This window comes from Sapajus apella, unplaced genomic scaffold, assembly GCF_009761245.1.
Source record: "Sapajus apella isolate SASKATOON/1434 unplaced genomic scaffold, GSC_monkey_1.0 scaffold66, whole genome shotgun sequence".
NCBI classification, from domain to species: domain Eukaryota; kingdom Metazoa; phylum Chordata; class Mammalia; order Primates; family Cebidae; genus Sapajus; species Sapajus apella.
This window is the reverse complement of record NW_022437006.1, coordinates 1,433,710-1,445,987: the sequence shown is the minus strand read 5'-3', so window position 1 is coordinate 1,445,987 and position 12,278 is coordinate 1,433,710. Positions and strand designations below refer to the sequence as shown.

General features: G+C 41.5%; 1 protein-coding gene across 2 annotated transcripts in view; it reads left to right on the top strand.

The window, feature by feature from the left end:
* Nucleotides 1–1,687: 1,687 nt before the first annotated feature.
* The window catches only part of YARS2 (tyrosyl-tRNA synthetase 2), an 18,024-nt gene continuing 7,433 nt past the window's right edge, over nucleotides 1,688–12,278 (top strand). For both annotated transcript variants that reach the window (XR_004259915.1, XM_032248302.1), the window contains exons 1-4: nucleotides 1,688–2,546; nucleotides 3,606–3,773; nucleotides 8,575–8,730; nucleotides 9,041–9,211. Coding sequence is in view for 1 of the 2 variants with exons in the window: in XM_032248302.1 (XP_032104193.1) it covers nucleotides 1,768–2,546; nucleotides 3,606–3,773; nucleotides 8,575–8,730; nucleotides 9,041–9,211 (1,274 nt within the window). In the remaining variant the exon portion in view is untranslated. The remainder of the gene's footprint in view (nucleotides 2,547–3,605; nucleotides 3,774–8,574; nucleotides 8,731–9,040; nucleotides 9,212–12,278) is intronic.

Here is a 12,278-nt window from a genome sequence, read left to right as displayed (position 1 = left end):
AGCTACCTTCCTTTCACTAAAGCTCTTCTCTTGAGTTTTTGGCTTTCAGGTGACAAGTGGCCCAGACATGAGTTTCCTTACATGTACTCAGGAGAATTTCTTGCCATGCCTACTGAAATCTGGCCTGATCAAAGTGGTGGACCATATGACTGCAAATTGTTCTGAAGTGGCTCATGCCAGGATGGTCTCAATCTCCTGACGTCATGATCTACCCGCCTTGGCCTCCCAAAGTGCTGGGATTACAGGAGTGAACCACAGTGCCCGGCCCAGAGTGACACTTTTTTAAAAAACACTTCAGATCAACAGGTTATGATTGCAAATTTTAAGATATTTTGAATAATAACGTGAAAGAACACACTATTTTCTTAAGCAGTTGGGAGTATAATAGCCTATTGAATGAGTATCTCAAAATCCTGTTGAAGTCACTATTTGGCAATGAGAAACTAATTCACCGATAGATAATTATACATGCAAATGAACTAATTATTAAAATACGTTTTCATTTCATCAGATGACTTTTTAACGTTAAAAAATGGAAAAGTCTTGTAGGGAATGCTTTGGAACATAGCTCAGATCTTGGCCCCAGGATCAAGGCACTCAATGCCCCAGCTGCTGGGAGTGTTGGTGGAGTCCTTTTGTGTACCTCTACCTCTCCAAAAGCCTTACCCAGCCTTTTGCTTCCTCCCTGGAAACATCCACATTTAATGATCTGTCAGTAAGAGGGTCTAAAGTCTGCCCTCTGGCCTCAATTCAGGACGACTCAGAAAGGAAATCCCGGCTCCAAAGCCTTTATGGGATTGCCTGAGACCTCTATTACAAATTGTTTACAGTTCAACAACTTTCTCCCTCTGCCCAGCCCGGCTTCCCTCACTCCATTATAGGTGTTGTTCATAAGCACTCTCCAATAATCCTCCTGCAAACCAGTCTCCCTCCAACTCAGAGTCCAGAAAATTCTAAGATGGTTTTGAAAGCGGTCCTACAAATCAGGCTCCAACATGGGATTTTGAAGCTAGATCACCTGTCAGCCAGCTGCCAATAAGAACCTCATCCCTGGTCAGTATTCAAAACACCTGTCCCGCTGCACGATGTGATTACTAATTGAGATGTGATTACTAATTTGAATCCACTCATGCTAAGCTGTGTCCCAACCTAGTTACCTGTATTTAAAATAAACAAATCACAGGACTTGATGCGTGTACTTTATTGGACTTTTTCTTGCTATAGCTTGTACAAGACTGCCACCTCCTGGAAAAGCTAATGAATACTGGGGACTGAGGTGCAATTAGAGAATCAGTACTATGAAATTGCTTGCGTCTCGGCAGCAACTCCTTAACTGTCCTGACGTTAAACCAATTCGTAACCTTTCTCAACATCTGTGAGCAGCTTTTTGCATGAAACCAGGATTTCAAACAACTTGCGCATCACAATCTTTTTAAGTGGAAATTCAAATACGTTAACATTTGTGGAGCGTTAGGTGCCAAAGGCTTTAATTCTTAAGTCTCACAACAGCCTTATGAGGTAGGAACTATCATAAGCAGATCCACACTGCGGATGAAGAAATTAAGCTTTAAGGAACTTAGTGAGGCGGCTCTGAGGTGGAATCGCCACTTGGAGCCCGAACTCTGTTGCTGAGAGCGCAAGCTCGGTAATACGTAACCGCCTCGGGCATGCGCAGAAAAACACTGACGCGCCTTCCCTAGGAGCTGTTAGCAGGTGGGTGTGACGGGGCGTCTACAATCCCAGCATTCCTTTCGTGCCGCCACCAAGATGGCGGCGCCCATTTTTCGGTGCTTTTCCTGGGTCCGGTGGTCTGGTACCCTAAATCTCTCAGGATTTTTGCCCCTGGGGCTACGTAAGGCCCACTCGGGCGCTCACGGGTTACTGGCAGCGCAGAAGGCTCGGGGTCTGTTCAAGGACTTCTTCCCGGAGAGGGGGACGAAAATAGAGCTCCCAGAGCTCTTCGACCGTGGCACGGCAAGTTTTCCCCAAACCATTTACTGTGGTTTCGACCCCACGGCCGACTCGCTTCATGTGGGTCACCTCCTAGCGCTGCTGGGCCTGTTTCATTTGCAGCGAGCGGGCCACAACGTGATCGCGCTGGTGGGAGGCGCCACGGCGCGCCTGGGAGACCCGAGCGGCCGTACCAAGGAGCGCGAGGCGCTGGAGACAGAGAGTGTGCAAGCCAACGCGCGCGCCCTGCGCTTAGGGCTTGAGGCCCTAGCGGCAAATCACCAGCAGCTTTTCTCTGATGGGCGCTCCTGGGGCAGCTTCACCGTGCTGGACAACTCGGCCTGGTACCAGAAGCAGCACCTGGTGGACTTCCTGGCGGCAGTAGGGGGTCACTTCCGCATGGGGACGCTGCTGAGCCGGCAGAGCGTGCAGATGCGGCTCAAGAGCCCCGAGGGCATGAGCTTGGCCGAGTTCTTTTACCAGGTGCTCCAGGCCTATGACTTCTATTACCTCTTCCAGCGTTATGGATGCAGGGTCCAGCTGGGCGGATCTGATCAGCTGGGCAACATCATGTCCGGATATGAGTTCATCCACAAGTAAGTGCCTTTAGAACCTGGGGAAATCTTGGGACCAAATAATTTACACACTAGTAGCCTGTGTTTCACTCTTAGAATTGTAGGTTGCTGCCCTTCATTCCAGCTCTTGTTGGTTTTATCCCCATTAAGGCTCTGTAATGGCATTGATAACGCTGGCTGATACAAATTAGTTTGTATTAAGGATATTAAGGGCTATTAAGGACATTAAGGGCTGAATTAAGGATATTAAGAGTAAACGGTGCATGCTAAAAATTAGCTGGGTGTGGTGACGCACCCCTGTAATCCCAGCTACTTGGGAGGCTGAGGTAGGAAAATCGCTTGAAACTGGGAGGCGGGGGTTGCAGTGAGCCAAGATCGCGCCAGTGCACTCCAGCCTGGACAACAGAGGGAGACTCCAATCAACAACAGTGTATTCTAGAGCTCTGCAGGAAACAGACCACTAGTCAAGATTTATTTGGTCAGGGTGGGTCTGTTTTGCTTCCTGTAAGTCGTCCTCTCTAATTAGATAAACTGCTTTTGTATGTTTACACCAGAACGTGACTGGACCTTGAGTAGCCAGCCTCTGCGTTAGCTCTGCGCCCTCCATGAAACTAGTGTTAGCCCTTGGTTGGTATCTCAAAAAACTTTTTCAGCTCCAAATATTTGACAAGTAATGTGGGTCTAATAGCATTGTCTTGAGAGAGATGACATATAAGGCTAGCTCATGTGCTACAGAGCAAAACACATGTTTAAAGCCGTTTAGAACATTTCCTTTAGTGTCTCTTCCTGACACCCCTTCACCCAGTTCTCCCCTTCCCACTCAGCCTTTCAAAATCTGTAGTCCATTGTTACCTAGCACTTCCCTTTGGCCTGCCTAGAACCTGCCTGGTACCACTCATTGCATTCAGAATGAATACGGTGAGTACTGTAATAGCACATGAGAGGGACAAGAATTCAGATTTAGGAGGTCAAGGAAGTTTTCCTAGAGCAAGTAACCAAAAAGAAATCTGGAGGGTAAACGGTGGTAAACTACCACCACTTGTGCTTGAGGCACATAATGAAGTTGTTCTTTATGCATAGGTTGACTGGAGAAGATGTATTTGGAATCACGGTTCCTCTAATTACAAGTACAACTGGAGCAAAGCTGGGAAAGTCTGCTGGCAACGCTGTTTGGCTAAACAGAGATAAGACATCTCCATTTGAATTGTATCAATTCTTTGTCAGACAGCCAGACGATTCAGTGGAAAGGTGAGTTCTGAGTAGTGGGCTGAGAAAAATTGACACCATAAACTCATGATGTAATTTTAGCCATTGAATCTATGTACATTTTATAGTTTTTTTGTTTTTAACATAGTTTCTGTGTGCACATAAACCATTATGTCATAGAAGACTAATGTTTACTCTAATTTTAGCCATTGAATCTATGTACATTTTATAGTTTTGTTTTTAACATAGTTTCTGTCTGCACATAAACCATTATGTCATAGAAGACTAATGTTTACTCTGTTCTAAAGTTAAACACTTTGTTGGTTAAAGCAGAAAAACCACAGTGGGTGACTAGAAAATGTAGAGCCAACTTTTTGATCTATAGCTAGCAAGTTCTTAGGATTTTATCACTTGCATATTTCTAGTTTTTTCACTCCTTTCATCTTAAACTTGACTACCCTTATTTTTCCTTTGTCTCTATTCTCTCTCAAATACGATTTTAAAGACCCTCTTAAGAAATTATTTTCTCCCTAAATCAAATTGCCTTAAACTCTTGGAATAATAAGAATGAGAAATAAATACACCTGCAACAAAAAGATAGTGAAAAAATTATTTTGATACTCTGTATCATCTAGGGACTTAAAAAATACATGATTTTCCTGCAAAATATTGAGACACTATTGAGCAAAATAAAGACCTACATAAATGGAGAGTTAGACCATATTCGTAGTGCAAAAAGGTATCAGTTTTTAGTTTTTTCTTTTGAAACAGAATCTCACTGCCATTGCCCAGGCTGGAGTGAAGTGGCACAATCTCAGCTCACTGTAGCCTGGAATTCCCAGGCTCAGGTGCACACCACTATGCCCAGCACCTTTTTTATATATGTTTGTTTAGTGGAGGTGGAGTTTCACCATGTTGCCCAGGCTGGTCTCAAACTCCTGGACTCAGTTGATCAACCTGCCTCGAACTCCCCAAGTCCTGGGGTTACAGGCAGGAGCCACCACACCCAACCAAGATACCAGTTCTGGATCTGGTCTACATTTAGTATAGCAGCAACCATAACTAAACCGCCTTTTTGTGGAATTGACAAGCTCATTCTAAGATTTAGAAATTCTAGAAATGAAAAGGGCTAAGATTGGCCAAGATGTTTTTGAAGAATAGAGTGGAAGATGATTATGCCTTATTACAAAATGTCAGTAATTATGTTTTTTTTCCTCTTTTGATTTATTCCTAGAATGTTTGATGATATAGTCCTAGGGTTTTGATGTATTGAGAATTGATCACCTGTTTTTTTTTTGTTTTTTTTTTTTGAGACAGTGTTTCGCTTTGTCCCCCAGGCGAAAGTGCAGTGGCACGATCTTGGCCCCTTTCAACCTCCACCTCCTGGGTTCAAGCAATTCTCTTGTGTAGCTGGGACTATAGGAATACACCACCACGTCCGGCTAATTTTTGTATTTTTGTAGAGACAGGGTTTCACTATGTTTGCCAGGCTGGTTTCAAACTCCTGACTTCAAGTGAGCCACCTGCCTCAGCCTCCCAAAGTGCTGGAATTATAGGCTTGAGTTTCCGCCCCTGGCCTAGAGAATTGATAAGCTTTTTGAAAATTGCATTTTCTCTCTCGTTCTGGTGTATAGAAATACAATTGCTTTATATATATTACCTTTAAATCTAGCAACTCTGACAAACTCATTAATTCTAATAATGACCTTTAGGTTTAAAGGTACATGTTTAAATGTAAAGTTAAGAGACCAGTGGCACAGATTAGAGAATCTAGACACATTCTAGCATATATGGTCTCCTTATCTCTAACAAAGGTGGCATTGCAGTTAGGGAAGACAGTCTTCAGTGAATATTGCTCCATTAGTTAGATGTTGTTGTGGGTGAAAAAAATGAAACTTAACCTTACATAGTACACAAAAGTCAATTCCAGGTAGATTATAGACCTAAATCTAAAATAAAAGACAAAACAATGAAGCTTTTAGATAAATAGGAAAATGACTTTATGACTTTAAGATAGGGAAAGATTCTTAAACAGGACACAAAAGGAAGGGATCGCTAAATTAGGCTAAATTAAAAATAAGATCTGTTCATTATATGTCACTTAAGAGTGGGAGAAGATATTTTCAATACATTTATCTAAATGATAGATAAAGGGCTTGTATTCAAATTAATATAAAGGATTTCTTATTTCACATTGCACGCCTGTATCAAAACATCTCATGTATCCCATAAATGTATACACCTGTATACCCACAAAAAAAATTTTTAATAATTTTAAAAATTAAAAAATGAAAAACTATGTAAATACTATATTAAACATGTTTATTTTAATACTAAAAATATATCTAAGCCTGTGAGAAAAAGACAGCCCAGTAGAACAGTGAAAAGAGGCTTGAATAGGTACTTCACAAAGATCCTATCCAAAGGCCAAAAACATAGAAGAAGGTGCTTAACCTTCACACTGAAAAGAAAAACACAAGATAAAGGCACAATGAGATACCATTATGCACCCTCCATAATGGCTAAACCAAAGAGTTGGCAGAACCAAATGTTGACAAGAATGTTCCAAGGTGGTGGGAGAATAAACACAAAGTGCATAGAAGCACTGTGGAAAAACATTTGGTGGTACCTACTAAAGCTAAATATGCACATACCCTGTGATCCACCAGTTCCTCTTCTGGGCATGTTCCCAACAGAAATTAATGCACATGTGCACCGGGAGAGGTATATGAGGCTATTCAGAGCAGCATTAATAGCAATTGTCTAAAAGTAGAAACAGCACAGAAGTCCGCAGTTGTAAGTAAACACATTGTAGGATATTCATAGCATGGAATGCTGTACATGCAGCTTCATGGATGAATATCCTAAACATACTGCGCCAGAAAATAAATTCTGTATGATTCCTTTTATATAAAGTCTTAAAGACAGGCAAAATTAACTGATGCCCTTAAGGGAGGCATACTGAGATTGTTAAAGGTATCAAGAAAAACAAGGAAGTGATTACTATGAAAGGCAAAATAGTGATTAACTTGGAAGGTTGTGTGATACGTTTGCTTGTTCTTGGGTAGGGGCAATACTGTATTTCTTTCTTTCTTTCTTTTTTTTTTTTTTTTTTTTTGAGGCACAGTCTCACTCTGTCACCCAGGTTGGAGTGCAGCGGGTGCAATCTCGGCTCACTACAACCTCTACCTTCCAGATTCAAGCGATTCTTCTCCCTCAGCCTCCCAGGTAGCTGGGATTACAGGTGCACGCCACCATGCCCAGCTAATTTTTGTGTTTTTAGTAGAGACAGGGCTTCACCATTTTGGTCAGTCTGGTTTTGAACTTCTGACCTCGTGATCTGCCCACCTCGGCATCCCAAAGTGTTGGGATTACAGGCATGAGCCACCACACCCAGCCAATACTGTATTTCTTAACCATGGTGATTGTTACATAGAAGTTTTATGATTCATTAAGCTGTATCTTTGTGAATAATGTACTTTTTTCTGTGTGTTATATATATTTCACCAAAGAAAAGGTTAAAAAAGAGAATACATATAGGATGATATTATAGTCACGTACCACTTAACAATAGGGATACATTCTCAGGAATGCATTGTTAGGTGATTTGATCATTGCAAATATCATAGAGTGTCTCTACGCAAACATAGATGGCATAGCCTACTACACACCTAAGCTATACAGTGTACCCTATTGCTCCTAGGGTACAAATGTGTACAGCACATTACTGCACTAAATACTGGAGGCAGTGTTAATGCGAGGGTATTTGTATATGTAAACATAGAAAAGGTACAATAAAATATGGTATTATAATCTCCTGGACCACTGTTGGATGGTACCAGTTCGTGGCCTGTTAGGAACAGGGCTGCACAGCAGGAGCCAAGTGGCAGACGAGAGAGCATTACCACCTGGGTCATCCCCAGTCAGATCAGCAGCGGCATTAGATTCTCGTAGGAGCACCAACACTATTGTGAACTGCACATGCAGGAGATCTAGGTTGCGCACTCCTTATGAGGATCTAACTAATGCCTGATGATCTGAGGGCAAACAGTTTCATTCTGAAACCACCTCCCCCCACCACCATCCCTTGGTGCCTAAAAGGTTGGGGACTGCTGGTGTATGCAGTCCGTCATTGACAGAAACCATTATGCAAAGCATGATGATTTACAGTTTTTAAATTACACAGTACTTTTTTTTATGGCCACCTGCATATGAAAGTATAAAAACATGCTTGAGAAGGATGGCAGCGCGTAAACTTAGATTTATGGTTATCTCTGGTGGCAAGGAAGGGAATGCAATTGGACTGGGGCCTTCATCTATGCCTATTTTGTTCCTTTTAAAAAGGAAAGTTGAGGCTGGGCGTGGTGGCTCACGCCTATAACCCCATACACTTTGGGAGGCTAAGACAAGAGGATCCTTTGAGCACAGGAGTTTGAGACCAGCCTGGGCAACATGGGAAACCCTGTCTTTACAAAAAAATTACAAAATTAGCCAGGCATGGTGGCACAAGCCTGTGGTCCCGGCTACTCAAGAGGCTGAGGTGGTAGAATTGCTTGAGCCCAGGAGTTTGAGGTTGCAGTGTGCCATGATCATGCCACTGCATTCCAGCCTGGGCAACAGCAAGACCCTATCTCAAAAAAATAATTAATAAATTGAAAACAAAAATGCCAGAATAGTAACATCTTAAATCTGGGTGAAGTGTGCATAGGGCCTGCTATGTTCAGTACATTTCTGCATGTGTGTTTCATATTTAAAAATAAGGATAACCTGAAAGGGTAAGGGAGCTGGAGATAAAAATTAGGTGTGTGATATAAGTGTTACACTTTATTTTTTTTTCCCGAAGGTACCTGAAGCTGTTCACTTTTCTGCCCCTTCCAGAAATTGATCATATCATGCAGCTGCATGTCAAAGAGCCAGAATGGCGGGGTCCTCAGAAACGACTGGCAGCAGAAGTAACAAAGCTTGTTCATGGACGAGAAGGACTGGACTCTGCTAAAAGGTAGTTATTTAGAATAATTAACACTTGATGGTTATTTAATGGCTGGACATGAGGAAAGTAGGAGGTATGCTGTTTTAGGGTTGTCTTGTGATTTATCACTGACAAGCATTGTCAGTATTTGACTTAGTGATTTAAGATAGCCTGTTTATTGGAAAGAAGGATTACCTTGAATTAAGTTTATGAATTATACCAGATTGATGTTTTAAAAGCTTATAGTCTAGAACTTGGACACTCTGTAATTGGTTAATGGGTATTAGAACCTGCATTTGAATAAGCAGTTACCTGATATGGCTCTTAAAATTTTTTTCAGATGTACACAAGCCCTTTATCACAGTAGCATAGATGCACTGGAGGACATGTCTGATCAAGAGTTAAAAGAGTTGTTTAAAGAAGCTCCGTTTTCTGAATTAGTTCTTGATCCTGGAACAAGTGTTCTAGATACCTGCCGCAAAGCAAATGCCATTCCGGATGGTCCCCGAGGGTAAGATTATTTAACTTTTAGATTTACACTTAATTCACCATTAAATGTTGCAGTTCACAGCATGTGTTCCCAGAGAGGGTGTTTTCCTGATCATGCTTTAGTGGCATCTCCTCCTCAAAGGGGTTAGATTAGTCCAAGAATAAAGTATAACCTGAGAGTACTTATTGTTGAAAATACCTTACATTTTCTGTAAAACTGCAATACTCCTATAGTTTCTTATTAAGTATAACCCAGTCAGTCTTTCCTCCAACACTGCAAAAGTGCATTTGAGGGACACATTTAGTAAATATACTGGCATCAGCGTACGGCTTAGGGATATGGTCACAATTTTAGAGGGTCGCAGAAACGGAGGCTGTATGTAGACAGATTAACACAGCCCCTCTCATACTCAGTCTGTATCCTCTTTATTTTCAGAAATGGAAAAGGTTACCTAAACTATCTACAGTAGTAGTTGAATTTCTGAAAATGAAATGAGCATATAATGGCTAAAACCTCAAGTACTTTTGTACCAACCTAGTAACTTTGTAAGACTATAGTAAACTATATAATAATCCCCTTGAGAATTGCATTTTTCTATTCAGGAATTGAATATTTTAATTCCTCAGTTATGAGGTTTTAAGGGATAAATAAGGTGTTCCACAAAAAACCATTCAGCCTATAATTGATGCTTACCCATTTTAAAATGAACATCAAGGTGGAAGGAAAAGTGCTGGGTAGCCAGAAGTCCCCAGGTGCCTCTTTTACAGGAGTTCACCCATAAGTCAAATGGTTATCAGCCCGTGGCAATGATTATGAATGACATTTGTTACATTATGGTTGCTGTTCTCTTTCAATTTTCTTGGATTATTTGCCTCTGTCCTAAAGAGTCCTAGACTCTTCTGCCTAAAGAAAGCACCCGTTATTGGCTGGGCGCAGTGGCTCATGCCTGTATTCCCAGCACTAGGTGGGCGGATCATGAGGTCAGGAGATTGAGATTATCCTGGCCAACAGGGTGAAACCCTGTCTATACTAAAATACAAAAAATAATAATAATAATAATAAGGTGTGGTGACACGTGCCTGTAGTCCGAGCTACTTAGGAGGCTGAGGCAGGGGAGTCACTTGAACCCTAGAGATGGAGGCTGCAGTGAGCCGAGATCATGCCACTCTACTCCAGCCTGGTGACAGAGCAAGACTCCGTCTCAAATAAATAAATAAATAAAAACACCCATTATCTCCCTTTGCATCACCTGCCATTCCACCTTAGTGATTCCCTCATCTGCTGGTTTAATACACAGTGAATTTGAGGATGGTGTCATATACTTCCCTAATATAACCACTGAGACAAAGAACTTTCCTCACTGTGAAAGTAGATTTTATTTTCTTCTGAACTTTACCACAGTGTATTGGCCAATACTGGAAGCTTTACCACTGCTAGATACCACATCTGATTTAGCCAGGGTTTTAAGTAATGCTGATTATATATTTTTATAGCGTTGGTGCATTTAAACAAAACATAGAACATGATCTGGAAACTAGCAAACAGTCTAAAATAATACTTCCTAGAAAAAAGGAATCTGTCCTTAAGTGGGAAATCTTTTTTTTTAAGAACTTTTTTTTTAATTGCATTTTAGGTTTGGGGGTACATGTGAAGAACGTGCAAGATTGTTGCATAGGTACACACGTGGCAGTGTGATTTGCTGCATTTCTCCCCATCACCTATATATCTGGCATTTCTCCCTATGCTGTCTCTCCCCAACTTCCCACCCCCCACTGTCCCTCCCCTATTTCCCTCCGACCCCAGTGTGTAGTGCTCCCCTCCCTGTGTCCATGTGTCCTCGTTGTTCAACACCCGCCTATGAGTGAGAACATAGAGTGTTTTATTTTCTGTTCTTGTGTCAGTTTGCTAAGAATGATGGTTTCCAGGTTCATCCATGTTCCTACAAAGGACATGAACTCATCGTTTTTTGATGGCTGCATAATATTCCATGGTGTATATGTGCCACATTTTCCCTGTCTAGTCTATCATCGATGGGCATTTGGGTTGGTCCCAGGTCTTTGCTACTGTAAACTGTGCTGCAGTGAACATTTGTGTGCACGTGTCCTTATTGTAGAACAATTTATAATCCTTTGGATATATACCCAGTAATGGGATTGCTGGGTCAAATAGAATTTCTATTTCTGGGTCCTTGAGGAATCGCCACACTGTCTTCCACAATAGTTGAACTAATTTACACTCCCACCAACAGTGTAAAAGTGTTCCTATTTCTCCACATCCTCTCCAGCATCTGTTGTCTCTAGATTTTTTAATGATCGCCATTCTAACTGGCATGAAATGGTAGGTATATCAATGTAGTTTTGATTTGCATTTCTCTGATGACCAGTGATGATGAGCATTTTTTCATATGTTTGTTGGCCTCATTTATGTCTTCTTTTGTAAAGTGTCTGTTCATATCCTTTGCCCACTTTTGAATGGGCTTGTTTGTCTTTTTCTTGTAAATCTGTTTTAGTTCTTTGTAAATTCTGGATATCAGCCCTTTGTCAGATAGGTAAACTGCAAAAATTTTTTCCCATTCTGTTGGTTGCCGATTCACTCTAATGACTGTTTCTTTTGCCGTGCAGAAGCTGTGGAGTTTGATTAGGTCCCATTTGTCTATTTTGCCTTTTGTTGCCAGTGCTTTTGGTGTTTTGGTCATGAAGTTCTTGCCTATGCCTATGTCCTGAATGGTTTTGCCTAGATTTTCTTCTAGGGTTTCTATGGTGTTGGGTCTTACGTTTAAGTCTTTAACCCATCTCGAGTTAATTTTAGTGTAAGGTGTCAGGAAGGGGTCCAGTTTCTGCTTTCTGCACATGGCTAGCCAGTTTTCCCAATACCATTTATTAAACAGGGAATCCTTTCCTCATTGCTTGTTTTTGTGAGGTTTGTCAAAGATTGGATTGTTGTAGATAGGTTGTCTTGCCTCCGAGGCCTCTGTTCTGTTCCATTGGTCTATATCCCTGTTTTGATACCAGTACCATGCTGTTTTGATTACTGTAGCCTTGTAGCATAGTTTGAAGTCCGGTAGTGTGATGCCTCCCGCTTTGTTCTT